The 27,705-nt window shown below is 36.9% G+C and overlaps 5 protein-coding genes across 10 annotated transcripts; 2 read left to right on the top strand and 3 right to left on the bottom strand.

The window, feature by feature from the left end:
• Positions 1–2,207: 2,207 nt before the first annotated feature.
• Positions 2,208–2,948, bottom strand: LOC130748205 (uncharacterized). Its single transcript, XM_057601410.1, has one exon. The coding sequence runs from the start codon at positions 2,946–2,948 to the stop codon at positions 2,208–2,210; it is 741 nt and encodes a 246-aa protein (XP_057457393.1).
• Positions 2,949–6,053: 3,105 nt separating this feature from the next.
• Positions 6,054–9,920, bottom strand: LOC130733189 (uncharacterized). 2 transcript variants are annotated; one of them, XM_057585303.1, is made up of 4 exons: positions 9,782–9,920; positions 9,526–9,616; positions 6,687–8,802; positions 6,054–6,367 (listed from the first exon to the last, which is right to left on the bottom strand). In XM_057585303.1, the coding sequence occupies exons 3-4, from the start codon at positions 7,931–7,933 to the stop codon at positions 6,301–6,303; spliced, it is 1,314 nt and encodes a 437-aa protein (XP_057441286.1). In that variant the 5' UTR covers positions 7,934–8,802; positions 9,526–9,616; positions 9,782–9,920; the 3' UTR covers positions 6,054–6,300. The 2 variants fall into 2 exon arrangements, with proteins under 2 accessions (XP_057441286.1, XP_057441287.1); XM_057585304.1 differs by having other exon boundaries at positions 6,054–6,364.
• Positions 9,921–12,632: 2,712 nt separating this feature from the next.
• LOC130733186 (uncharacterized) lies at positions 12,633–18,216 on the top strand. Of its 4 annotated transcripts, XR_009017414.1 has the most exons (6): positions 12,646–12,826; positions 12,985–13,121; positions 14,015–14,145; positions 14,473–15,831; positions 15,973–16,123; positions 18,084–18,216. XR_009017414.1 is itself a non-coding variant. In XM_057585300.1 (5 exons), exons 3-4 carry the CDS (start codon positions 14,077–14,079, stop codon positions 15,262–15,264), a joined length of 825 nt encoding a protein of 274 aa, XP_057441283.1. In that variant the 5' UTR covers positions 12,633–12,826; positions 12,985–13,121; positions 14,015–14,076; the 3' UTR covers positions 15,265–15,831; positions 15,973–16,210. The 4 variants fall into 4 exon arrangements, 3 of the variants coding, with proteins under 3 accessions (XP_057441283.1, XP_057441282.1, XP_057441281.1); XM_057585300.1 differs by lacking the exon at positions 18,084–18,216 and having other exon boundaries at positions 12,633–12,826; positions 14,509–15,831; positions 15,973–16,210; XM_057585299.1 differs by lacking the exon at positions 18,084–18,216 and having other exon boundaries at positions 12,636–12,826; positions 14,019–14,145; positions 15,973–16,210.
• On the bottom strand, positions 16,613–19,018 carry LOC130733187 (uncharacterized). 2 transcript variants are annotated; one of them, XM_057585301.1, is made up of 2 exons: positions 18,082–19,018; positions 16,613–17,710 (listed from the first exon to the last, which is right to left on the bottom strand). In XM_057585301.1, the coding sequence occupies exon 1, from the start codon at positions 18,776–18,778 to the stop codon at positions 18,086–18,088; it is 693 nt and encodes a 230-aa protein (XP_057441284.1). In that variant the 5' UTR covers positions 18,779–19,018; the 3' UTR covers positions 16,613–17,710; positions 18,082–18,085. The 2 variants fall into 2 exon arrangements, with proteins under 2 accessions (XP_057441284.1, XP_057441285.1); XM_057585302.1 differs by having other exon boundaries at positions 16,613–17,629; positions 18,082–19,017.
• A 1,501-nt stretch (positions 19,019–20,519) lies between these two features.
• On the top strand, positions 20,520–26,318 carry LOC130733185 (citrate synthase, glyoxysomal-like). Its single transcript, XM_057585297.1, has 14 exons — positions 20,520–20,890; positions 21,231–21,411; positions 21,620–21,705; positions 22,268–22,372; positions 22,978–23,040; positions 23,206–23,315; positions 23,539–23,658; positions 23,744–23,819; positions 23,897–23,970; positions 24,177–24,297; positions 24,922–25,019; positions 25,125–25,248; positions 25,733–25,899; positions 25,988–26,318. Exons 1-13 carry the CDS (start codon positions 20,642–20,644, stop codon positions 25,862–25,864), a joined length of 1,539 nt encoding a protein of 512 aa, XP_057441280.1. The 5' UTR covers positions 20,520–20,641; the 3' UTR covers positions 25,865–25,899; positions 25,988–26,318.
• The last annotated feature ends 1,387 nt before the right edge of the window (positions 26,319–27,705 follow it).

Here is a 27,705-nt window from a genome sequence, read left to right as displayed (position 1 = left end):
AACCTTATGCGGTGCGTATGGTTATATCTTGAAAAACTAAAAAAACCAATTTCACAAATTATCAATTTCTCTTCTAACTTCACAGTTATGCATATCCATTGCTAGCTAAATGTATGGTATGTTTTACTGTGTGAGGATGTTGTTTGTTGTTCATATGCAACTGTTCCGACAAGGGTTTCCAAAGGGGTCGGAAGCATAAAAGACTAAGAGAAATGTATAGAATGTTATTTCAGTGTGTAGAAGATGATCTACATAGAAGGGGGAAGTCTTCCTTTTATAGTAGGTTGACCTCTGAACCCTAACGGATGTATTTATTACAATTGACCAATCATGCCAGTTAATGAGGCGTAATAACTACTGTGTCGGTTGACTTGTGAAACAATCTCGTCTGTCAAGGAAGCCCTTCATCAACTGGTCGGCTGACTTGGTGCCAGACTGTGTTGGTCAGCGACAGTCATGACCTTTGACCAAGCACGTGATCAACGGTCGGGTTGCTTCCTTATCAACGGTTGGATGTCTTAGTAATTGAGTGGGCTTTTACATTAGCCTTCTAGCATGTAAGCCCATACTTCACCTGTCCAGCCCAAACTTCGGAGGGCAGCCTGCCCTTCCGGTAGGGACATGACCATCTAGTTCAAAGTCCATGACAGTACACAACCCCCCAAGGCTTGTGGCTAAATGATTTAGCCGCAAAGACTTAAGATAGCTTGTGTGTGCCATTGTTGAATTTTTTCAACCTCTTTCGCTGCATCCTCTTCCTCTTGTGGTTTAACTTTTTGTGGTCATCCTTAATGTCTACTTCGGCGGTCAGCTACCTTCTTTCACGGTCAGTCTTCTCTCTCCTTGAACATGCAAGGTCATGTTGGACTTGGCTGGCTTTCTCCCTTCATGGTCAGTCTTCTCTCTCCTTATTCGTGTACTTCACCGGTCGACCTCTTTCTTCCTCACCGGTCGACCTCCTCGTTCCAAAGTCGGTGTTCTCCCTTTTGGTTTGTGCGCTTCACCGGTCGACCTCCTCCTCTACTGCATTGGTCGACTTCCTCCTTCTATGGTCAGCCTCCGGTCGATCTCCTCTTTTTTTGGTCAGCTTTCTTTCTCCTAGTTTATGTGCTTCAACGGTCGATCTCCTCCTTCTATGGTCAGCCTTCTCTCTCCTAGTTCTTGTGCTTCATCGATCGACTTCCTCCTTCCACGGTCGACTTTGGTCGACATCCTCCTTCTATAGTCAGCCTCCCTCCTAGCTTATGTACTTCAACGGTCGACTTCCTTCTTCCAAGGTCGGCTCTCATCGACCTCCTTCTTCTATGGTCAGCCTCCCTCCTAGCTTATGTACTTCAACGATTAACTTCCTTCTTCCACGGTCGGCTTTGGTCGACCTCCTTCTTCTATGGTCAACCTTCTTTCTCCTTCTTTCATTTTGAGCTTTCAATTAAGCAAGTGTTTGAAATCTTCGCTTAAGAAGAAGCGACGGCGCGGTTGGCCTGGTTACTCAAAGTAGCATCCGTGACATGCTTAATTGAGTAACCAGGTGATTTTTGACCTCGACGCCGAACATGGAGTTGGCGGAGAAGCGACGCGCTTGGTTGAGTAACCAAGTGGTGCGGTGTCGACGCCGAACATGGAGATGGCGGAGAAGCGACGCACTTGGTTAAGCAACCAAGTGGTTTTTGACCTTGACGCCGAACATGGAGTTGGCGGAGAAGCGACGCACTTGGTTGAGTAACCAAGATGTGTGACCTCGACGCAAAACATGGAGTCGGCGGAGAAGCGACGCACTTGGTCGAGTAACCAAGAGGTGCTTTTGGTGAAGTAGAACACACACATATTTACGTCTTTTGGGCCTCATCCGGAACTCTTCTCTTGCGGAAGAGAAAAGAGTAATGTCTACTTTTATTCAACAAGAAACAAACGTCAAATACATAAAAACTGAAACAATAAAAGCTTAGGGCATTTTAAAGCCTAGAGCTCTAGTTGTAGTAGAACTTCAGGTTGTTGGCGTTCCAAGAGCGGGATATAGCACGACCTTGATGTGCGAGTTAGCATGGTTGTCGCCGGAGTCATGATTCGAGCCACTCATTCCCGGTTTGGCTGTGAGGAACCTTCAAGGGATTGAACTCTTAGTCCTTCTGTCTTGTTCAGACATTGCTCCTCATGTTGTTGGTGTTATGTCGGCTCAGACTAGTTTGGCCTCGACCCTGATTGCCTTGTCAAAGGTTCCCTCGATCGGTGAAGGGATCTGTCCGTCTGGGTTGGTTGGTCTGATGACGCGCTCGTTCCTCCTTATCACGATCCGCTTTCAAGCGGTTGCTCTCTTCTTGTATGATGAACGGTGCTGCCCTTTTGCGAATTTCATCCAACGATTGCGCATGACGGATGGGCAGATCCTCGTTGAAGGGACCCGCTGACAAACCATTTTCAAATGCCTCAGTACAAATTGTTGGATCTTTGTTTCTAGCCTGCATGAAGACATTAGTGAACCTGAACAAGTAATTTTTCAATGATTCACCTGACTTTTGACGGATGTTGAAAAGGCTGGCTGAGGTGATCTGGTTGGCTTGCTTGGCAGAGAATTGTGATAGGAAATGTTGGGAAAAGTCACTAAACGTGACTATAGATCTGGGTGGAAGGCTAGAGAACCATGTCAAGGCCCCATTCTTTAGAGTTCCTGGAAATAGCTTACACTTCAATTGTTCGGTTGCACCATTTATCAACATCTTCGTATTGAAAATAGCGAGGTGCTCCCTAGGGTCTGTTGTGCCATCGTAGGAGTCAAGAACCAAGGTCCTTAAGCTCTCTGGAATCTCGACAACAGCTATGGCCTCTGAGAAAGGCTGAAACTCTGGCGCCGTTTGGAGAGGATATGCATCTCTCCTGTGATTCCTTGTGAGATCTTGTACTTGAGCTTGTAGGGTTTGGTTTTGTTGACAAAGCTCTTCCATTCCAGCCATCTGGGCTTGCATCGCCTGGTTCTGCTGCTACATCTGGGCCATTAATGCGATCATGGTCTCCTTCGTTGGAGGAGTTAGATCATTCAAACTGTTTCCTTGAGATCTAGTCTCTACCATGCTAGTCGAGGTTGAGAAAAAGGTCAATGTACCTTGATGACTCAGGAAGAGTTTTACCGAGGCCCCACGGTGGGTGCCAATGTTCCGACAAGGATTTCCAAAGGGGTCGGAAGCATAAAAGACTAAGAGAAATGTATAGAATGTTATTTCAGTGTGTAGAAGACGATCTACATAAAAGGGGAAGTCTTCCTTTTATAGCAGGTCGACCTCTGAACCCTAACGAATGTATTTATTACAATTGACCAATCATGCCCGTTAATGAGGCGTAATAACTACTGTGTCGGTTGACTTGTGAAACAATCTCGTTTGTCAAGGAAGCCCTTCATCACCTAGTCGGCTGACTTGGTGCCAGACTGTGTTGGTCAGCGACAGTCATGACTTTTGACCAAGCACGTGATCAACGGTCGGGTTGCTTCCTTATCAACGGTTGGATGTCTTAGTAATTGAGTGGGCTTTTACATTAGCCTTCTAGCATGTAAGCCCATACTTCACCTGTCCAGCCCAAACTTCAGAGGGCAGCCTGCCCTTCCGTAGGGACATGACCATCTAGTTCAAAGTTCATGACGGGACAACAACCTAGCTATTTCAAGTATAAATTTGTTCATTTAGTAGCTGGGTTGTGTTAGTCTTGTTGTCTTCCTAGGCACTATCTTGGTATTTTGCCTCTGTTTTGCGGAACAGTGGATTCTCTTGATTTATTTGCTTGTAAGTGAGTGCCATTGTGCAGGTGGTGAGGTTTCATTGTATGATGTTATGTAATGGGTTTAGGCACGCTTGTGCTCTAAGCTAAGAGCAAATAAGATGAGAAAATAGAGAATTGGGAAATGCTATAGAATATGCCAACAACTTGGCCTCGCTAAAATAAGGCCCTCAAGCTCGTTAGCATAAAGGTGAAGGACCTCTTCTTCAGAGCGAAATGCAGCAATAGTTATTTCCAACAACATTAATGAACAAACAAACAATCAAAAGAGCTTCAGCAGGCAGCGATGTTGCTAAAAAACTTGTATAATCCTGTAGAAATCAGCAAGTCCCATCCTCAGCTTGACTAGTTTCCTTTGCCATACAAAAATTGGCTATTCCTGTCCAGGCATGTTCTGAGTAATCTTATATTCTTATTATTCACGTTTGTGATACTCTAAAGTATAAAAATCTTGAGATCCATTTCCATATGTTAAAACTCAAAACAGGTATAGAACCAAGCAAATCAGTTCTAACAACATTCAGGTTGTAATTTTACATCAATGATAAATTACCATTTCCTTCATGTTCACATTAAAAGGGTTATTGCCCTCTACTACTCTTTCTTTCTTGTACTTCTTGTTTCATAACATTTTTTCCTTCAGAAAATAAACATCTTTCCTTAGCCTCTCCAGCCAGCAACCAGCATGTTGTCTTTTAGAATTCAAGTTGCCACCATAGCCTTTCATGAATTCTTCTGAAATGATGGGAGGTATTAAGACAGAAACAGGTATGCTAGTTTCTAATTTCTAAAAGCATTACAACCATTATAACAAACCAATTTAGAGTATAAAAGATTTACCCTACCCATAGTGGACATTTTTTGCGGGTACTTTATGGGTCTGGGACCCATTAACATCCCAACTCTTATGCAAGCTTTAAATGCATAATTTGACTTATACCAGAGACACAATATGAATCCTCAAATCTGGATTCCACGACCTTGAAATCCTTATAGCTTGAGAGAGATACGGTTGAGCCACTGCTTGAATTCTTGAACTACCTAGCTGGAATTCATCAGTTCAAAAGAGCACCTTCCTGACCAATATGAAAATCGATATCTTCTCAAACGCCTAATAACACAATACGACCAAACCAAATTGCGAGCAGAAACATATGAGTGATCTGATAACCCAAACCACTCTAACCCAGCTCACCACCACTATAACCCGATCATTGGATTTGGCACCCCACTCATTAGAAATGTCACCCCACTTAAAACACTTTCGGAAACTTGATTTCCGAAATATTCTGGAAATTAAGTTTCCGAAGTATTTTCTCACTCAAAAGTGGGGAGTTACATTCTATTTTGCACTGCAAATCACGAATTAATTTCAGAATATAAAATTCCGAAATAATTCGGAACTTAAAAATCCGAAAATGGGGGTGTGAAATCTAATAGTGGGGGTGGGAAATCTAACCCCCCCTATAACCCCTCTTAACATCTCCAAGAGACCTAGAGAACCCGTAAAAGAAAAACCGGAACCGAAACGGGTTTTGATCAGGAATCTGGTTCGGGTAGCGGCGTAAAATGCATAGAAGAAGGGTTGCTACTTTTGTTATGGGCCAAATGGGCTGGCTTCAACGTGCTCTCAACCGATCCAATACTTACGTTAGGTTGGATGAAATTTTTGGACCCTGGATGGCTTGATTTCATTTTTGAATAATTAAAAATAAGAATTTAATTATAATATCTGCGTAAAACTATTTTTACACAGACGTGTAATCATGACGAGTTTAAGAGGTTTCTTTGGCACTCAAATTCAGAAGGTGGGATAGTTGCTATCTCGTTGGGTTCCTCCGTCGATCGGCACTGTCAAACTAAATGTCGATGGTAGTTCTCGCGAGGCGAAAAACTATATGGGTGGCGGGGGTCTTGTTCGGGGTGATAATGGTAGATGACTCGTGGGCTTCTCTTCCTTTGCGTATGGCGGAAACGCTTTCCTTTCTAAGATCAGTGCTCTTCGTGATTGGTTTGAGTTGGTCTAGAGTCGGGTTCAGTTGGTCTGGAGTCGGGTTCAATGGAGTGTGTGTTGTGAAGTGGACTGTGATGAGGTTTTGCACACTGTTGAGGACCATGCCTGTGTGCGATTTGTGCCGATGGTGGCTATCGTTCTAGAGTTGTTGGCGAGAGATTGGTTAGTAATGCTGCGGAGGATTTCCCAAGAACATAATGCTCTGGCAGATTATTGACCTAAGTGGGTTACTAACCCACACCTCAGTGGACTAATAATAAAAAAACAAATTAAGTGTCAAAAAGCAAAATTTATTCTCAGATAAGATTAAATGGCACAAGAGAAGATGCAGTCTTTTTTTTACGGAAAAAGTTTATTCATACAAATATTTGAGAAAATTTGTCTCACATAAGATTGACAAAATTTAAAACACCACAAGGAAAAAAAACACCTACCAATACAAAACAACTTCAATCCGCCACCAACTATTGTGAGCAAACACTCTGAAGATGCAGTCTTTCTTCTAGTCACCATTTCCATGCTTACGAACCATCTCTAATTTGGGTGGCAGCACTTACTATACTTTGAATGAAATCACATTCGTACCTGCTACAAAAATAATATATATACAAACCATTTCAATTTTTGCGCACGATTTTCATCTTTTATATTAATCAATTTTTTCATAAAATAAGTTATGAAATAATGATCGACTAATCAGTCTTCTCAAAAACAATTTGTCTTACACATTATACAATAATGTCTTACAAAATTCGTTGTTAACAAAGTTACATATAAAATGATGATTAGCATACCAAAATTATTTTTAACAGTTCAAGACCTTCTAATTAATTAGTAAAGCAGGTATAATTTATCATATTATTAACATCTTTACATGAAAGTAATTGAAATTAAGAATATCACGTACCCACTATTTTTCTTGTATGAGAAAGCATTGAAGCCATCACAACAGACCTCGTGCAAAGCTGACCTCCAATTCATGATCACATCATCTCTATACCTTGTTTTATGTTTGTCCATAGCCTCTCCATAAGTTTTATTTTGATTGCTCACGTCGGAGGGCTCCACCTTGTAAAAGAAAGGCCAAACTAGTTGATTTTTCTTTCGTTTGCACTCAAGAATCTTAACAACTTCATCCAAACACCAGGAAGAGTCTGCAAAGTGTTTAGATAAAATAATAATTGAAAGTTTTGAGTTGTCAATCGCCCCCATTAGAACTTGTGAAATTGAGTCCCCTCTCTCCAACCCTAGATCATCCATAAAGACATTGAATCCTTGTTGCTTCAAAGCACCATAGAGATTACGTGCAAAGCTGAATCGAGTATCTTTTCCTCTAAAGCTGAGGAAAATCTGGTATTGTTTCTTTGTAGATCCCACAACTTGAGATGGGAAGGAAAATGCTGAATAACGTTTGGCAATTAACATCCTTGATCCTGCTATCTTGTTATGGTACCAATCAGAACTCTTCTCAAGATTCTTTTCCCTTAATTGCAGGTTGATCTCTTTTAAGAAATTATTCACTTCATTTATCCACTTCTGAAGTTCTTTTTTTAAAAGAATTTCTAGATCTTCAACATCAACTTCCATGACATCGTTAGCAGTCAGCATGTCAACTAATTTCAATCTAATCAGCAACTTTATTTCATAGAGGAGTTCTTCATGTAACGAAATATTGATTGAATAAGCAGATTCGACATCTTGAGATTGGACAGAAAATGTTGGTTCACATTTGGATATTATCATCCTTGCTTCTGCTATCTTCTCACTGTACCAACCAGAATTAGTCTTAGGATCATCAAATTCCAATTCAAAATGCTGCTTCAACCCATAAAAGTAATCATCCACTTCATCTTTCCACTCCAGAAGACATTCATTGAATTTATCATCATCATCATCATCATCGTCCTTTGATGCTGAAATAGCAAAAGACAGAGCTAAACGTATGTGGCTCAGCGACATTACTTCACAGAAGAGTTTTTCACGTGAAGAATGTGGTGCCCCTTCTTCGGATGAGCTTACTATTTGAAAAGTAAAATTGGGGCCTTGTTTGGCACGTAGCTTTCTCATTCTTGATATCATAACCTTACACCAAAACAAATTCCTAACACTTATATCACACAGTTCCAGTTTAGCCTTATCCATGAATTCATTCATTTCTTGTCCCCACTGCAAAATTTCATCGTATCCATTTAATAGTAGCCAAAATTGCCAAATTGAACAAATTTCTTTGTCTTCAAGTTCCTTGAGAGTCAGCTCCGCTAATTCACGGACAACTTGCAGATATGAAGAAGTACTTTCTTGAATTGATTTAGATCGTGATGATCATTTAATATAGCATACACTGTCATCAAGTCAGTCATTTTCACGCTAATCAGCGACCTTACTTCATAGTAGAGTTCTTCATGTAATGAAAGTAGTGCTATTGTGGGCATATTTTTTCGAGATTGGAGGAAAAATGCTTGATCATATTGGCCAATATATATCCTTGCTTTTGCTATTTGGTTGATGTACCAATCAGAATCCTGTTCAGGATTTTTTTCTTCTATCTGCTTTTCCATATCTCTTATGAAGAAGCTCTCGCGAAGAACCCACTTCTCATCTTCAATATCATTAGGTAAGTTAAACCGAATAGTCAAATTCTCAGCACACCTCAAGCTAATCAGCAACCTTAGTTTACAGTAGAGTTCTTCACGTAAAGAACACACATTGCTTACTCTTTGGAAAGTAAACTTTGGGCCACGTTTGGCACGCAGCTTCCTTATTCTTGATATCATGTTATTGCACCAAAAGAAATCCGTCACAAGACTTTCGTCTGACATTTCCCGTTTGGTCTGATCTATGAACTTTTCCACTTCTTGTGTCCACTCCACAACTTCATTGATTTTTTCATTTTTATAACGTCCTAAATCAAAAACTATCGAACTCTCTTCGGATTGCTTGCAAAACAACTCCATACTTTCATGGATGACTTGTAGATATAAGAATGGCTTGAAATTCTGCTCCATCATCAAAATTGATGTACCCTTTTACCAACAAGTTGGCAACCAAAGGAAAATAATTACTATTAAGAGTTTTATAATCAAATAATTCTAACATTTTGTTTTTAATAGATAAAATAGCTAACGCATTAACGACTGTTACATGGAGTGACTGTAAAATTAGAGCATTTGCATCCATATGGAGATAAACATTTATGAGTAGTGTAGGAGTGTATGATTTAATTTGCTGAGGTGATGGAAGGATGTGGAGGTTGTCTGGTGGCTAAGTAGTGGTTGTAAAACTTAGGTGGTGGCTGAGGAGGGAAGAAAAGAAGGAGGAAGCTAGAGAAGGACCAAGTGTTGATTAAAAACAATGTGAAGGACTAAAACTGATTGAAAAATTCATAGACAACCTACAACGGACTAAAATTGTCACGTGAGTAGCTAATTGGGTACAAAAATTTCTAAATAAGCATTATGACGCCACATGAACTTTTTTAAAAGAAAAAAGTTTTTTAAGGACTAAAAGCTATGAAAAATATTTTCAGAGACCATTTTAGATTTATCTAATTAATAGGTGAGAGACTATTTTAGATTCATGATGTGTAGGCAGGGAAATAATAAATTAAGCATGATCTTTGATGTGAAATATATACAAATTTGCTGGAATGCTACAGAACCAGTAATAGTAGTGTCAATAAAAGGGAAATGCTTGGTATGAAAAAAGATATAGAATTAATAAAGGAAGTGAATGGAAGTTGAACTCACTCCAAGATCGATGCTGCAGGAAGCTGGCGCCAAATCAAGATGGAGGTTTTCTTTCTACTCCTTTTGGATTTTGCTTAAGTCTTGATGCAAACTGTTGACAGAAATTAAGATAGAGCTAATTAAGTATATATAATGATAGAAAATGTTGGAATACCATAGTTCACAGAACCAACCAGTGTCAATAAAACGATAGTGATAAAAAATTAAAAACAGAAATAGAATTAGGGAGGTGAATATCCAAGTTTGTTTAACTCACTCCAAGATGTTGCACGCAGCAAATTAAAGCAAATGAAGATAGAGATCTTTCTTTCTACTCTTTTTGGAAATGACCAGAACCAGTTAACTAGCTAGAAAGTCAATGATCAGTTCAGAGTGATTGATTTTGGTTAAGCCTTGATCGATGCTAGCTTAATTAAATAAAGTAATAAACCAAACTTCCATCTCTCAGAAAGTTGCTAGCTGGACTTTCTTGGAAGTAGTTGAAAAAAATATCATTATTGTGTAATAAATTATAATAATTAATGAAGGTATTTTTTTCAAGTCATGGTTTAAACTTAGATCATCTCCAATGCTAGTTCTTATTTCTTAGTTCTTAGCACTATTCATGTGGGCGTATTGCCACATGTGTTCAAGCAACTCTCAAGTAATTTTGCTCCAACCATGAGTTCTTAGTTCTTAGTTCTTACTACTATTCATTTGGTCACACCAACCACATTATTTATACTTTTTTTTCCATAAAGTAATAAAACAAAACTCATAAAGTAATAAAGTAATTTGGATGAGAGAGAAATAATTAATATTTTAAGCTAAGAACTCAAAAAGCAAAACATCTTATATAAGAACTGAGTTCTTATTTTTAAGAACTAAGGAGTCCATGTCAGCACCTCCAATGGTAAAGTTCTTAGTTCTTAGTTCTTAACTCCAAAATAAGAACTAAGAACCTTGCATTGGAGATGCTCTTAGAGTATTGCTTGTAAACAAAAAAAAAATGTAACAAAAAAAACTTCAAGTATTGTTATATCTTTCTACTTCATCCTCCTACAAATCCTTCTACACACTAAATGAATAAAGAATTGAATTAAGTGTTTTTTACACTTCCAAAATACCAAAGGCTAAATTTCTTGCTTCATTTAGTGTATAGGAGAATTTGTAGGAGAACTAGTAGGAGGATGAACCATTTTCCTTGCCCTTAATTTATAATATTACTCTCTATGTTCCTATATATAAGTAACATTTACCTATTTCTCTTATATTAAGAAAAGTGGTTACTAGCAATAAATTTGTAAGAATAATTATTAACTTTCATAGATTACCGTTATTTAATTTCCTATGAATTTCTCTCTCCATTAATATTCCAAAATTACACCATTTTTTTCATATTAAATATGAGGGTATTTTCCTACTTACCCAAAAAAAATGAAATATGAGGATAAATTTAAAAAAAAATTAATTAATGCTTCATAGATATTAGAAAGTGACTTATATTCGAGAAATTACTTATAATAAGGAACAGAGAATATACCAACCACCCTTCCCCTTCCACCATGTGCTTTGAATAAAAACGCTTGACTGTCACGCTTTTTTACAAGAGTTAAATAAGTAAAAGCACTTTTGTCCCAGAGGGTTACCTCAAGTACTAAGAGCTAGGGGACATAAGGGTTGAGGAGAGGAAAGTTCATGGTTCGAATTTTGGAAGAGAAATTTGAAGGAATTTTCTAACTTACTAACAACTAAACACTAACATTTGCCTATATAAAAAAAAAAGTAAAAGCACTCATCTCAAGTTGAAATTTTCAAGCAAATCAAGTTTAATTATGTACTATAGTCTAGCACAATCCAGCATAGTTATTTTCACCCCTATCTAGAATAATGTATTATTTTAGGAAATTTATTAAAAAATTAAAAGCACTCTTCTCAACATAGAAAGCTGGGTCACTTTTAATTTTGATGGTCAGGGTTTGAGTTGGTCCCAAAGTTCAAAGTTTTACATTTTATTTAAGATAAACCAAATATTGTTGAATAGAAGTACATAATTAAACCCAATAGATAGAAATATGAGTAGGATAATTTTAGGATCAGTACCAGTAGTGTTACAAAGAAATGATACGCCTAAACATCCCAACCAAACTATAACAAACAGAGGCAAGCCTAGATAAAAATTCACTAGGCTAATACTGCATGGGCTTCCCCTTCAATATCAAAGTTTTACTCGGTAGACTAGCCATCATCAAAATAATTTAAGCGAAATACATAGACTTTGGACTAAAAAAGGTTGTTAGGTTCATGGAGTCTCTGAAATATTATACTTCCTCCGTTCCTATTTATAAGAACCAAATAAAAATTGCACTTGATTGGTTTTTTTATAAGTATCAACTTAAAATTTGTGGAGAATTAATTATTTTTGGACAAAAATGTCCTTATTTATTTTAATTTTTCTCTCTTTCCACTTGCTATAGTATTAATGATGCATAGAAATTAAGAAGAATGTGTAGAGGGTAACTTTGGAAAGTTGATATAAATTGAAAACAAATTTAATGTAATTATCTAGATTAGCTAAATTTCTTAAAGGGTGTGAAGTGGTTGCTTGATTCTTATAATAAACAAGGGATTGAGTATTATAAAAATGCAAACCATGTTATCAACGGATTAGGAAGGGAAAGGCCGGAAGGGTGGTTGGTTTATTACTCCCTCCGTTCCTATATATAAGTCATAAATAACTAATTCTCTTAGATTAAGAAAAATAGTTACTAGTAATAAATTTGTAAAAAAAATGATTTACTTTCCTAGATTACCCTTATTTACTTTCCTATGATTTTCTCTCTCCAAGTTAATACTTTTAAAATTTATCATCTCTTTCATATTAAATATGAGGGTGAACTTGGAAAAAATTATTTAATGCTTCTTAGATATTAGAAAGTGACTTATATTTTGTAACAAATTTTTTTCAAAAAATGTGACTTATAATAGGGAACGGAGGGAGTATATTAGTACTATAAATTAAAACCATGACTTATTGACTTGTTTACTAATTCTATGAATAATGAATTCATTAGATATCATAATTTATCACACAATAATGATTTGTTTTTCAACTACTTCCAAGAAAGTCCAGCTAAAGACTTTCTGTGAGATGGAAGTTTGGTTTATATAATTAAGCTAGCATCGATCAAGGCTTAACCAAAATCAATCACTCTGAACTGATCTTTGACTTTCTAGCTAGTTAACTGGTTCTGGTCATTTCCAAAAAGAGTAGAAAGAAAGATCTCTATCTTCATTTGCTTGCTGCCTGCAACATCTTGGAGTGAGTTAAACAAACTTTCATATTCACCTCACCTCCCTAATTCTATTTCTCTTTTTATCTCTATCGTTTTATTGACGCTGGTTGGTTCTGTGTACTATGCTATTCCAACATTTTCTATCATTATACATACTTAGCTCTATCTTAATTTATGTCAACAGTTTGGTTTAAGCATCAAGACTTAAGCAAATTCCAAAAGGAGTAGAAAGAAAGATCTCTGCTTATCTAAAAAAAAAAAAAAAGAAAGAAAGATCTCCATCTTGATTTGGTGCCAGCTGCCTGCAACATTGATCTTGGAGTGAGTTCAACTTCCATTCACCTGGCCTCCTTAATTAACTCTAGCTATATCTTTTTTCATATCAAACATTTCCCTTTTATTACTATTACTGGTTCTGTTTACTATGGCATTCCAGCAAATTTTTATATATTTCACATCAAAGATCATGCTTAATTTATTCTTTTCCTGCCTGCAATAACATGAATCTAAAATGGTCTCTCACTTAAGCCCCTAAATCTAAAATGGTCTTCAGATATATTTTTGATAGCTTTTAGTCCTTAAATAAACATTTTTTGTTTTAAAAATGTTCATGTGACGTCATAATGTTTATTTGACAATTTTATTTACTCGATCATCTGCCCATATTACAATTCTAATCATATGTAGGTTGTTTATATGGATTTTTCAATCAGCTTTAATTCTTCAAAATTCTTTTTTTATCAACTTTGGTCCTTCTCTTCCTCCTCCCTCCTCAAGCCACCACCTAAGCTCCACACCCACCACCCAGCCACCGCACAACCTCCACATCCTTCCCTCACCTCAACAAATTAATTCATACACTTCTACACTACTCGTACGTAAATGCTTATCTGCATATATAATTGATTTTAACTTTAGAAGATTTCTAAACATACACATATTTGTCTATGATTAATTCGTGAAGTAATCACATATTTAAAATAAAGACAATTACTGAAATATGTTTTGGATATATTTTGAATTGTTTGGGTATGCTTTAGGGAAAGGCAACGGAATTTAAGAGGCTCTTTGGTTTACTAGTATTTCCAATTTTTCACTTTTTCAATAAAAATATAAAATAAAGCTCAAACATGTTTGGTTCATTAGCATGAAATTGGCTGACTTGATGACTTTTCACTGACGAAAAATTCTGAGGACAATTCCTATTGGTTCAGTTAGAAGATAGAAGAAACAAAGTCGTTCATTGACGTCCTATCTCAAGATTTGGGTCTTCATTATGGAGTCGAAGCCACATCTAGACGATGTACGATATGCAAAGTTTTGGAGCCTGCAACTTGATGATGATGTAAGTTAAACTTTCATTAACCTTTTTAATTCTACATCCTTTTTTTTATATCAAACATTTTCCTTTTATTGGCACTAGCTATATATTATACTGATTATGCGAACTATGTTATTCCAGCAAAATTTTATGTATTTCACATCATTTCCTTCCGTATCGAATTACTAATGTTAGATCTAGCTTTCCAAAAACAACATAGGTATATATTTTTCATATTTTTTGAACATGCACTTAAATATAAGCGAAGGCATGCATATATATAATTGTATCCGATTATAATTATGGTTTGGTGAAAAAAAAATGAATTATTTTCCTTTGCTGGCCAACTAGTTTCAAAATGGTACATCAAATTTGACGATGGAGCAGGAATCCAAGACTTGTTTTTATCTACAAGTCGTACGTGAATATGTGGAGCTGAGTTTCAAGTCAAAGGAAGACTGTACAATTGATAAAGATTCAATTTGGTCACATCCAAATGAAAAATTTGATGAAGTTTTGGAGTGGATAAAAGAAGTGGATAAATTCATGGGTAAGGCCACAAAGGAAATGTGCGAAATAAGTCTTGAGACTGATTCGTATTGGTGCAAGAAGATAATATCAAGAATAAGAGATCTACGTGCCAAACGTGGCCCCAATTTTACTTTCCAAATAGTAAGCTCATCTGAGGTGATAACACCACTTTCCTCACGTGAAAAGCTCTTCTGTGAACTAATGTTGCTGGGTCACATACGTTTAGCTGTGGTGCATGCTCTTGAAATATCAAAGGATGATGATGATAAATTTAATGAATATCTTCAGGAGTGGAAAGATGAAGTGGATGATTTCTTGTCTGGGTTGAACGAGCATTTTAAAGTTGAATTTGATCCTGAGACTAATTCTGGTTGGTACAGTAAGAAGATAGCAAAAGCAAGGACCTTAATTGCCAAATGTGAACCAGCACTTTCTCTCCAATTTCAAGATGTGGGATCTGCTTCCTCAATGAATATTATGTTTCATGAAAAACTCTGCTATGAAATAAGGTTGTTGATTAATTTGAAATTTGTTGACATAAAGGCTGCTCGTGATATGCCAATCAATGATCATGATCTACAAATCCTTTTCAAGAAAAGACTTCAGGAGTAGATAAATGAAGTGAATAAATTCTTAACAGAGATCAGCCTGCAATTTGGAGAAAAGAATCTTGACAAGAGTTCCAATTGGTACCAAAACAAGATAGCAGAATCAAGGACGTTAATTGCCAAACGTTATTCAGCATTTCCCCTCCGCTGTGAAGATGTGGGATATACAAAGAAGCAATATCATATTTTTCTCAGTTTTGAAGGAAAAGATACTCAATGTCTTCATGGACGATCAAGGGTTAGAGAGAGAGGGCTCTATTTCACAAGTTCTAATCGGGGCAATTGAAAACTCACAACTTTCAATTATTATTTTCTCGAAAAACTTTGCAAATTCTACCGGGTGTTTGGATGAAGTTGTTAAGATTCTTGAGTGTAAAAAGGAGAAAAATCAGCTAGTTTGGCCTGTCTTTTATAAAGTGGAGCCCTCCGACGTGAGGTATCAAAATAAAAATTATAGAGAGGCTATGGCCAAACATGAAACAAGATTTGGAAAAGAGATGGTGAAGAACTGGAGATCAGCTTTGCACGAAGTCAGTGGCTTCAATGCTTTCCCATACAAGAAAGACAGTGGGTACGTTATATGCTTAATTTCAACTACTTTTATTTTAACATATAACTAATGTGATAAATTGCCTTGCTTTATCCGAAGGTCTTGAATTTTTAAAAATAAATTTTGCTTTATTTTGATATGCTTTGTATATGATTTATGTAGGTATGAAAGTGATTTTATTCAAAGTATCGTAAAAGCTGCCACCAAAATTAGAGATGGTTCGTAAGCATGGATATGGTGACAATAAGAAAGACTGCATCTTCAGAGTGTTTGCTCTCAACTGTTGGTGTTGGATTGAAGTTGTTTTGTATTGGTACGTAATAGGTGTTTTTTCTGTCATGTTTTAAACCCAAGCAACTGATATATCCTGCCTGCCACTTTGGAGCATAAAATTGGGAAACATCCACATATTTCATTCTTATGATGCCACATCAAAAGCGATTCACCTGAATCTTGTTTACAAGTTGTGATACATTCACACTCCTCTTTCTTTTACAATCTATTTTCACCTTTTTTCCTTCCTATCTCTCTCTGCATTTCCTATTACATCACATATCATGTCACTCATTTCTCTTTCTATTCTTACAATTTTACTAGGGTGGAGGTGGATTTGGAATCTGTATGCAAACTTTTCCCTTGTGAATCACCATGTCCAAATACAGCATCTTCATTTAGCATGTGGATCATCATTCACCACCACATATATTTCCCATTGATAAACCCAGAACACTTTGAATTAAACCCCCACCACTATGGAAATAATCAGATAGACAACTAGCTCCACAAAAATCTTAAAAACTGATTCACGAAGCCATCAACACAAATTCTAATTCCTTCCAAATTCCAATACTTACAGATAATGACAAACCTCTAGGCAATTAGACAAAGCCAGTCATGGGAAAAAAATCCCTCACACTTCAAAGAAAAGAAGAAATTCCAGTCCAAGAGAGGTCCTAGAGACAGAGATTAATAGGCAAACCTTCCCTACACTGGCCAATTCAACAAAGATCCACCAAATCTGACAAATGCAAGAACACCAACATTTCAGCAACATTGCAGCTTCTGCCGGGAGACACTCCAAAAAATTGAACAAAATTGACTCTGTCTTCACGGTTCAACAACTCTGTAAACGAGAAGGAAACCACCAGACAGCAACAAACACCAATTAATATTATAGACTCATCTCAAACCTCATACTGCTCAAACACCCCTTCAATTTGACAAGGAACAAGCACGAACAACAGCGGTACTTAGAGTCTTAGACGATTAGATTGCATTTGCTTTACCAAGCCCTTAACACCCACATCGTCCAATCGCTTACCCATCAAGAAGGCAAGTCTCGCTCTCGTCACAACGCTAGAGGATTCCTGAGCCTTCGGCAAAGTTAGAGGATTATCTCTAGCAGTGGAAACCACCAACACCTCCAGCAAACCAGAACCACTGCAACCAAAACAGCAAAAGCCTTCTTTTTCCTTCCTCTTCCGAACAATTTCCTAGACCGACCTCTTTTCCTACGAACGCTAAAGCCAGTATCTTCCATGCTTGCTTCACAAGACTTGAATTTTCCTCTGTTTCAAATGCTTGCTCAGCCATCAATGTGACCTTCAATTTCCCTTGACTTGCTTCTGCTGCCGCTAGCTTTGTCTCCGATGCGGCCTCAGATTCCCTCTGTGACGCCTCTGCCGCTCTCCTTTCTTGTTTCTTCTTCTGTCTTCTCTCATCAAGTTCTCTCAATTGAGCTTTAATCAACTCTTTTTCCTTTCTGTACCATGCATTCACCCTCAGGAATTCTCCAGCCATCTCCTTCAAATGCTATTTGCTATAGGATTCAAGGTTAGGGCACCTGAATCGGTGTCATGATACCAATGATAGAACCCTGATTTTATTCTATGATAGAACCCTAATTCCAAATTAGGGAATCAGAGAGAATTACAAGTGAAATGATACCCAAAATGTAAAAAAGATGATCCATAATACTCTCTACTCCCTCTTATTTATGGCAACATGCCTAACTCATTAACAAACTACCAACACTTCTTAACTAACCCCTATTCCCTATCATACAGCCTATCACCAAGCATAATTTTCAAAGTGCTACTATTTCCATGGGTCACATACCTTCTTTAGTGGATAATTTATAGTCCTTGAAAAAGTAATGAGGTTACAATGCATAGTCATGAAAATTTTCCTATGTTACTACTTACTTATATCATTGATTTCCAATGTAAAATAGCTTCCATTTGTTTCAAGAAAACTGAAATAGACACTCACAGATTCACTGAGAGGGGCAGAGTTTCCTGAGCGTAATGGAGGTGCGTCTGGTCTGGCTCAATTCCTGGCCCTGCCACGATTGAAAACCCGGTCTGCGATTAATCTCGTGCTTCCACCGATACCTCGCTTCCCCTGACATCAGAACCAGAGAACCCGGCAAAAGCAAAACCGGAACCGATTCCGGACCCGAACCCGGTTCATCCGATTCCGGTACCGGCGAGAAATGCATGACGCAGGAGGATTCCAAGGAGACGATGGCGATGCCGTCGTCGAAGCGCAAGAGGTCGACGTGAGCAGCAATGCCCTCGCCGGGGTGGTAGACGTTGACGATCATCTGGTCGAACAAGGGTTCTCTTTGGAAGGGGAACGTGGTGGTGGTGGGTTGGGTTGGGGCGGAGCGGCGGATGGAGTGGGCGAGGGTTTGGGCCCATGGTGGGAGGTTTTGGTGGCCGAAGCGCATGGCTTGGTTGATTTCAGGGTGGTGGTCGGAGAACCAGTTCTCGGATTCGATGGCGGAGAGTAAGAGGGATTGGTGGTGAATTGAGAGGAAGTGTGTGCAGAGCCATAAGCCTTTCACTTCCTCAATGCATTTCCATTCTCGATCGCTGTCGCCGGAATCGGAATCGGAATCGGAGGAAGATTCGCCGAACACTTGTTCCAGTATCGTCTTCTGCTGTTGCTGCTCCTCCTCCTCCATCTTTGACTTTGACTTTCTCAATCCTACATGGTGAAGAAGAAGGGTTGCTACTTTTTTCTGGGCCAAATGTGGGCTTGTAATGGGCCAGTTTCAATATGCTCTGATCCAATGCTTAGGTTTGATGAAATTTTTGGACTCTAGCTTGATTTTTAATTTCATATTTAATCAAATATATTCAGTTAAATTAAATAAAAAAATGTTACTGAATTAAATCCATATAGGTGTCAAACTAAACTAGTATATTGATTAGTGGGTATTGTTGTTGTCTTCCCATCTGAATATATTTTCCGGCAGCAAGGTGGTGTGATGTTGACAAGGACTAGTACGAGAAATGAAGTATCTACAAAAAAGCATGCTCAAATCAATACGAGAGTAAAAAGAAAAATGTTTATTCTTAAGAAAAACAATGAGTTATAAAATTAGTAATGTTTATATAAATAAATGATAAAACTTGAATTTACTTTTTTGGTATTATGAAGGGTCAAGCCCAAAAACTACACTAAAACCCTTCTAAGAAAGGAAACACTAGAAAGATCAACAAGTAACAAATTTCTGTAATAAGCAGGTGGAGAAAGCAAAAAATGCACACCAAAAGCAACATCGCGTACTCGATTAATTAAAAAATTTGTCACATAATTAGTATCCCTTCTGCTGCGAATAACATAAAACTTGTATTTAGAGGCATAGTAATAGTCATAATTGATGCAATCAGTATTTAAAAGCATAAGGTGAGTCATATTTTGAGGCCATGAGCCAGCTTACGGTGTGTTTGTTAGGATGAAAACATTGGAGAGAATTTCAAAAAAAAAAAAAAAAAACATTGGAGAGACTAGAGATAGAAGAAGATAGAGATTTGAAGAGAAATAACTTAGTTTCCTACATTCATGAATTTGGATTGGAAAAAAATATACATGACAATTGACAACCACGTTAACCAGTCACACTATCCTAACTAGAAGGCTATGCTTGGCTTGCATATGCAATTGCATTAGCAGAAAATGAACGAGGATAGGAATGGGAGGATAAAGATCATGTCATAGTCCCATGATGCGTCACTGTTGTGCTGTGACGCATTTCTTCACGTAACAGACAAATAATTAGATAAACAGTTGCCACTTGCCGCGTCCTTCAAGATCAAGCAATCCTCCCTCACTATGCGCGCGCGATATATTTATCTTCTTTTATTTGTTTTTCAACTTTTATTAAGCTATACCGTCAAAAAAAAAACTTTTATTAAGCTATAATTTTCAATAAAATTATTTAAAAAAATTAATTATAACCAAAAAATATATAATTTTATCTAATCAAATTATACAATATTAGAACCCTCAAAATATTGTATATCTCGATTTCTAATAGTAAATGTGAGAGAAAGAAAATGATTAATATGTAATCTAAAATGAAAAGTAAAATAAAATTTCTAAAAAATCTAGAGCACATATCATAGAAGAAATATATAAATCAATCTTACCATTATCATCAATTATAATATTTCAATAATGTTCCGGAAATAAGTTAAAATCGTCTAAATCTTAAGATTGAATTTTTTATTTTGAAACGAAGATTGAAAGTTTAATCTTTAAAAACCTTTATTCTTTTGAGATCTTTAACTTCATTAGGTCGAATTAAAATGGCGAGAGCAATTTAACAAATAAACTTAAAAAATATTATCAATTGTAATAAAAAAACAACATTAATTTTTTTTTCCTTTACTTATAATCGAACCAAAGAAATTAGTGAAGTTTATTTCCATTTTTACGAGCCAAGAGTCTCTCTCTTTCTATCTTCACTTTGTTTCCTCTGCTTCATTCATTTCCAAATCCTCCTCCATCATTCTCTCTGATTTCTTCTGCCAAACAGAAAATGTCAACCGATTCAGAATCAACCACCATGCTCGCTCGCGGCCGTTTGGCCATGCTCACAGCTCACTTGCTCCCTTCCAGCTACACCGAAACCACCACCGATCACGTCCTCCCTCACCGCCTCTCCGCTCAGTCACCGCCGTCAACCACCCTCAACGGCACCTTAACCATCGTCGACGAGAGAACCGGCAAGAAGTACCAGGTCGAGGTCTCCCAAGATGGCACTGTCAGAGCTAGTGACTTCAAGAAGGTGGAGTAACCTGATGATCACCATTCACCAATGGAAGTTTCAGTTTTTATCTCGGTTCTCGAAGGAATTTCTAATTTTGCAAAATGGGTCTCCGTCAAAATTTCTCCTTTCAGCTTTGTTGAATTGTTTGGTGGAATTCTCTACTTTTTCATATTTTTGAGTGTTTGTTGTTATCAATCATGTTCATGTCATGCTTCTAAGAATGAATAAATTTGGTCATGGTTACATGCTGAAATCATTGGTGGGGTAGTTTTTTGTTTTGTTATAGTGTGATTGTTTATGCTTTTGTTTTAATAATGATATATATATATTGTGGGGTTCTCTGATTTTTTATGTGCAGATAGCAACCGGGAAGAATGACAAGGGACTCAAGCTTTATGATCCTGGCTATTTAAACACAGCTCCGGTTCGATCAACTATTAGTTACATTGATGGTGATGAGGGGATTCTTAGATATAGAGGCTACCCAATTGAGGAGTTGGCAGAGAAAAGCACTTTTGTGGAAGTGTCCTATCTCATAAGTGAGTCTTGTTTTTTTTCTTATAAGTGTATGTGTGGGCCTTTTTTTATGAGTAGATAAAACATTTCCACTGTTGTTTAGGTCCAATAAATATTTTATCTCAGTGACTCGGGTGTTGTTCTGCATCCTGTTTGTTACAACTTGAATGCTTCAATTTATGTGTAGCATGAAATTGTCTGAAGTTTATTGACTTTTTCTATGTTTTTAAGTGTATGGGAGTTTGCCTTCTGAAAGCCAGTTAGCGGAATGGAATTTCGCTATATCTCAGCATTCAGCTGTTCCACAAGGAGTTTTGGTGAGCTTTTATGCTATAACTAATAAGTAATAACTCTTGCTATTGTTCAATGGTCCTGAAGTCCTATATGCTAAATGATAACTTCTTTTTTGTTTCATTAAGTGACAGCTTTTTAACTATAAACAACTTCCCCTAGTTGTACTGCAATTTGAACTTTAGTATGCATGTGGTTTTTTATGTTGTTAAATGAATCTTGTGGATAGTAGTACTTAACTACTTTTATGAGGTAAATCAGGGGGGATAATTTTTCTAACTGGGTTTCCTTGAGGCATCTTTATTTCTGAAGCAGATGTTCCTTTTTACTCTTTCTTTTTCTTCTGGTTGAAGCAAAACTTTACTACGACTTAAACATGGTTTAGAACTACTGGACATATCCTAGAATATCACTTGTTAAATTTCCAGAACAACTTGTGTTTTAATGGACAAGCTTAAGAATTTACTTTGCAACCACTTACTGGGCTCTCCTGTATTGAGAGACAGATTGAATTGTTCATTTCCTTCGATGAATTATATAGTTATCAATGTAACTGACTTGCAGTATCAATTTACATTTGTTTTCTAGGATATCATACAATCAATGCCTCATGATGCACATCCTATGGGTGTGCTTGTTAATGCATTAAGTGCCCTCTCTGTTTTTCATCCTGACGCAAATCCTGCTCTCAGAGTAAGTAATAAAAGCGTCTACCGAGTTACTCAACTTGAACTGTTTTTGCACGATGTGTTGGAAATTTGGGTGTGATAATCCTGGATAACTTCAAAGAATCGTGTTCATACACTTTCCGAACAAAGTATTTCGACCCTATTCTTGCCTGGGTTCACGAAATCCTTGTTGGGATAATTCTTGAAGAACAATCTGTCTTTGGCAATCAAGAACAGATCAGGAATGTAGAGAGAAAGTATTGTTTCTGTTTTTCTGTATCTGAAGTCTGAGGCCAATGACTCCTTATATTGGAGTTTGTTTTTGAAACCGAAAAACGGTTAATCACATCGGCACTTTAATCGCGGTCAATTATGCGTTGGCTCAACAAGCGTGCACTCCGCACTACCCTAACTTGTTTCCGAACTTAACGCATAATCACATCGGCCTACAGTAGATCACATTACTACTAAAATCCATTGATGATACTAAAATCACCAACACGATGCAAGTGCACGGAATAATATACCATGGCACTTTGTATATCTTAATTTTGTGGGATAATACATTCTTACTTTTTGATGTGTTGAGCGCTTGTTTATCTTAATTTTATTATAATTTAATTAATGCAGGGTCTTGATATTTATAACTCAAAGGAAGTCAGAGACAAACAAATAGCACGGGTTATTGGAAAGGTGTTCTTATTCAGTTCTCTTTGCTCCTCTCACTCATTTTCTCGTGTAGATGAAGTTACTCAGCTATTCTGAATGTCTCTTTCACAGCCTGTATCTTTCACTGTGACTAATTTTATTTGCGACGCGTCCTGCTGCTTGATTTCAATATCATTGATTTTACTGCAGATTACAACAATTGCTGCTGCAGTTTATCTTAGAATGGCAGGAAGGCCGCCTGTGCTTCCATCCAACAACCTTTCTTACACAGAGAACTTCCTATACATGCTAGATTCTTTGTATGTTTTATGGTACTTTTAGGTCTGATGGATAATTTGGCATAGCTAAATTTTTCTTCTGCATAGCTTAATGATAGTTTGATTTTTGCGCTCATATTAAAAATCATTTCTTTCAGAAGAACTATAATTCAATCTAAGATGATATAGAATGGTAGTCACATACTACATTTTTTTTTTTTGAGAGAATTTTAACTTAAATAAATCTGCACTGTGCTGCTTTCAGAGGCAATCGGTCATATAAACCCAATCCTCGGCTAACTCGTGCTCTGGACATTATCTTCATCCTGCATGCTGAACATGAAATGAACTGCTCTACGTCTGCTGTCCGGCACCTTGCATCAAGGTAGATATCTTACCACAATACTATTTAAGCTACATAAAACAGTCAGTGTACTGTGTAATATTGCTTAACTGTTATCTTATTTCAGTGGCGTTGATGTATACACTGCTATTGCTGGGGCTGTTGGAGCTCTGTATGGGCCTCTTCACGGTGGAGCTAATGAGGTAACTATAAGTACTTAATGAAGCTGTCACGGTCTTTTATATAATTGAGAATGCTAATGTGACCTTTGATTCTGCAGGCTGTCCTCAAAATGCTGAGTGAAATTGGGACTGTTGAGAACATTCCAGAATTCATTGAAGGTGTCAAAGCCAGGTGGCCATTACTTCATTTTTTTGTTATCTAGGTCTTAGTTTTTCTCTATCTGTGTTAGCTTAATTAATGCTTATACCCTGAAAGGATTGCATGATGGGTTCCCTTGTTTCTGCCTCCTCTTTTGGTGGTATCATGACTCATCTCATCACAGCAGGCAGGGAACATGATGTCTTAGTTGATATTCTTGTACTTTGTTTTTCCTCTAGGAAACAAAAGCTCTCTGGTTTTGGACACCGAGTGTATAAAAACTATGATCCCAGAGCAAAGGTCCTAAGAAAACTGACTGAGGAAGTGTTTTCCATTGTTGGCCGGGATCCTCTTATCGAGGTGGTTATCCATTTTTTAGTCACTATCTCAGTGCTGCCTGTCTGTTATACATTCCTTAAGTTGGATATGCTGGGCATGAGGCCTATGACCAGGGTGATGAATACAGTGACAGACTACTATATTTTGAAATTTTCATTTTATATGAAAATGTATTTTAATTTTGATTTCAAATTGTAATGCATGGTATGTAATGTATATTTGTTCATATTTGTGCCCATATTGCTTGCCTTAACCAGCCCCCACTGCATATTTGAAAATTTAAATGCGGAGGAAACTCGTTTAGAAAAGAGGTTGTTTCAAGGTGCTCTTTACAACATTGTGGATACATGGTTAGCATATAATATGACTGCATATATATTCATTAGATGTCATGTTTGGTTTGAAAATGAGGTAGCAGATCAAGTCAGACTTAAAGCATTTCAAAATCTCAAATCTTTCCAAATGTCTCACAACTGTTGTAATTTTCAAACTAAGTTTTTCTTAGGGTATCTAACTCTGCTTTTATTATTCGATCAGGAAAATATCTTCTTAATTTAATGTCAACTTGGTTTTTTTTTTGGTTTATTATACTGAGTTTAAATCTTAAAAGTTCTAACTTCTCTATGCAATTATTTGATTGTTCAGATTGCAGTTGCCTTGGAGAAGATCGCTCTATCTGATGAATATTTCATCAAGAGGAAGCTTTATCCAAATGTTGACTTCTACTCTGGATTAATTTATAGGTAATCTATTATTACATCCAGTTACTATAAACCAGGGAGGATTAAATATGCTGCTCCCCCAGTATATCATACAAGGGAAGGGAACTAATAGTTTTGTGTTATCAGGGCCATGGGGTTTCCTCCTGAGTATTTCACAGTTTTATTTGCTATCCCTCGAATGGCGGGGTACTTGGCACATTGGAAAGAGTCCTTGGATGATCCTGATACAAAGATTATGAGGCCTCAACAGGTATCCTTTCTCATTTCTCTGATTGTGATTTTTCCGCATATTTAAAATATATCTTAGTTATAGTTGATCATAATATGGTGCCAATATGGCCGTACATGTTATCTATCATCTGGTTTACTTGAAAAGGGTTTTCTAGTTTTATCATGACCGCATTATATGTTTCGTAACACTAGTATAGGGAAAAATTTGCATAATGCATCACAACATTAAGATAAACCTTGAGTGGATGTGGATCCATCTACAGCTACCCTGTTCAATTCAAACCAAAAGATATATAGCAACATATGATGCTTGTATATTTCATTTCTATTCCCTATTTTAGTTAAACTGTTTGAGTTGTGCCATTTAAAATGAGACATATTACATAATACATGAGAAGAGAGAGAAGTGAAAAATTCCTTTGCAACTAAACATTCAGGCACAAGTTACAAAATGCTTTTCATACTAATGGAATGGTCATTATCCAATCTTTTTTATGTATCAGGTTTATGTTGGAGAATGGTTGCGTCATTATACACCAATCAATAAAAGGACCGTATCAAGTGATGCTGATAAGCTTGGTCAGGTGACTACATCAAATGCCTCAAAGCGACGACTCGCTGGATCTGGGATGTAGACTCAATTTGGATTTGCAAGTTACATGACCAAAAGGTGATATATAACTCTTAAGAATGTGCAGGATGAAATAGTCATTTGTTCATGGTTTTGTATAATCTAAAGCCAACTTTGCTATAAACAGGATGATGCCGGAGATTATGCCTATGCTTAAATAATGCCGCTGGCTTCCCATCCATCACCTACTAGAAGAATGATGCTGGTGGGGTTTGTTGTTCCAGCATTTACATGCAAGTTATAAATCCCATTAGTTCTACTTATGAATTCTGTTTTGTTAAAATTATTTAGGGGATAGTTAATATATAAGCACACCTGGAGATCTCATGGGTAGTAATCTGGTGCATGTTTGTTAAAGCAGTAGAACGAATTTTGTGTACTAGTGGGAACATGTTTCCTTTGACCCCCATAATTGGGTGCATGAGATGAATAAAATCTGTCGACAATTTTTTTTTCAATGTTTCATTTGTACCGAGTTCAATTGTAGCAAGATAAATCATTATTTTCTAATCTCACCTCCCCTTATAGGTGCGTGAACTACGCACTTTTAAGTGAGTGTAAAAAATGGAGGTGGAATTAGATGAGTGGGGGTGTTAATAACAACTACCAAAAGGAAAAAAAAAATATGTATATGGTGTTTGTTTATATTGGAAATTACATGATATAGATGAATGTGTTAAGGGCCCGTTTGATATGTTGTGTGATATAAGGTCCGATAGTATTAGGCCTAATAAAATCTTAATATTATATGATGTTTGGTCATAAACTGTATAATTTATCATTTCATTTAAATTAATATAAACCTATGTTTTGTAAAATATTGAATAATGATATATATATATATATATATATTATAAAAATGAAGACGGTGTTAATATGTGGTAAAGATAGCGGTGGCGACTGATGTTGCTGTGATAAGGGCGATGGTGGTGATGGAGGGTGTGGTGGTGGTAATGGTTGTAGAGGTGGCAATGGTGATGTTGAGTGATGACTAGCAAGGCGACCTAAGAGTAAAGTCACCAAAACAAGGGCTTTAGGCCCCTCAAAAAAAATTACTTAGTAAAAACGACCTCAATTTTTTTTTTAAACTAAGTCAAAAAGGCCCAAAAGAACTAAGTACTGAGTCAATTTTTTTTTTACCAAGACAAAAAAGTCTCAATTTAAAGTTTGTTTTAGCCATCATTTAGTGTTGGGCCGACCCTAATGGTTAGTGGTGGTGGTGTAATGGTGATGATGCTTGTGGGGATGGCAGTGGTGGCGGTGGCGGCGGTGGTGGAGCAAGGTGGTTGTTGCATATTAATAAATGTGTACAATTGAATATATGGTAAATCAACCCCTCTAATCGAAACTGTATTAATAAACTCCAATAATGAGAACCCAAGTCAAAAGAATAGATTCCAACCCAAGTTGTTTATATTAATTCAATGCTAATTATTAAATATCAATTATTAAATTTGAGTAATATTAATTATTTACACAAAGATAATTTTAATACGAGCAATTTAATACTAAAATAGCTAGGAAATGTTTATAATTTGCTATAGTGTAGCTGCTAAATATATGTAAGCCAATCAACGACTCAATTCATGCTACCAAACCCTTGGTAGAAAAACAGAAGGCGTCCTTGGGTAACTCGTAGTTCCGACGGAATGGAGAGGATGGGATCGGTCCATGAATTTTTGTTCCTTTTGCCACATTTCGCTCGACAGATATTTGGCAGCTAAACCCCATTTGCTAGCAATTTGCTGTAAATTTGCTACCAAGAGTTTGCTAGGAAATGCTTGCGAGCTAACCTCCGGAATTCTTGTTGAATTTTTTGGATTCATCTTTTAATTATCTTCTAAA

Source organism: Lotus japonicus, chromosome 1 (genome assembly GCF_012489685.1).
Source record: "Lotus japonicus ecotype B-129 chromosome 1, LjGifu_v1.2".
In the NCBI taxonomy this organism is placed as follows: Eukaryota; Viridiplantae; Streptophyta; class Magnoliopsida; order Fabales; family Fabaceae; genus Lotus; species Lotus japonicus.
This window is presented reverse-complemented; position numbering and strand designations above follow the sequence as displayed.

Bases quoted from the DNA above. Each gene is read 5' to 3' on its own strand.
- LOC130733186 (XM_057585299.1), top strand. From the start codon at position 14,077: ATGGAGTCGAAGCCACATCTAGACGATGTACGATATGCAAAGTTTTGG. The intron at 14,146-14,472 runs GTAAGTTAAACT...CTGGCCAACTAG, and splicing joins GCCTGCAACTTGATGATGAT to TTTCAAAATGGTACATCAAA.
- LOC130748205 (XM_057601410.1), bottom strand. From the start codon at position 2,948: ATGGCTGGAATGGAAGAGCTTTGTCAACAAAACCAAACCCTACAAGCT.
- LOC130733189 (XM_057585303.1), bottom strand. From the start codon at position 7,933: ATGAATGAATTCATGGATAAGGCTAAACTGGAACTGTGTGATATAAGT. The intron at 6,368-6,686 runs GTACGTGATATT...TTATTTTTGTAG, and splicing joins TCATACAAGAAAAATAGTGG to CAGGTACGAATGTGATTTCA.
- LOC130733187 (XM_057585301.1), bottom strand. From the start codon at position 18,778: ATGGAGGAGGAGGAGCAGCAACAGCAGAAGACGATACTGGAACAAGTG.
- LOC130733185 (XM_057585297.1), top strand. From the start codon at position 20,642: ATGTCAACCGATTCAGAATCAACCACCATGCTCGCTCGCGGCCGTTTG. The intron at 21,706-22,267 runs GTGAGCTTTTAT...TTTGTTTTCTAG, and splicing joins CTGTTCCACAAGGAGTTTTG to GATATCATACAATCAATGCC. The intron at 25,249-25,732 runs GTATCCTTTCTC...TTTATGTATCAG, and splicing joins AGATTATGAGGCCTCAACAG to GTTTATGTTGGAGAATGGTT.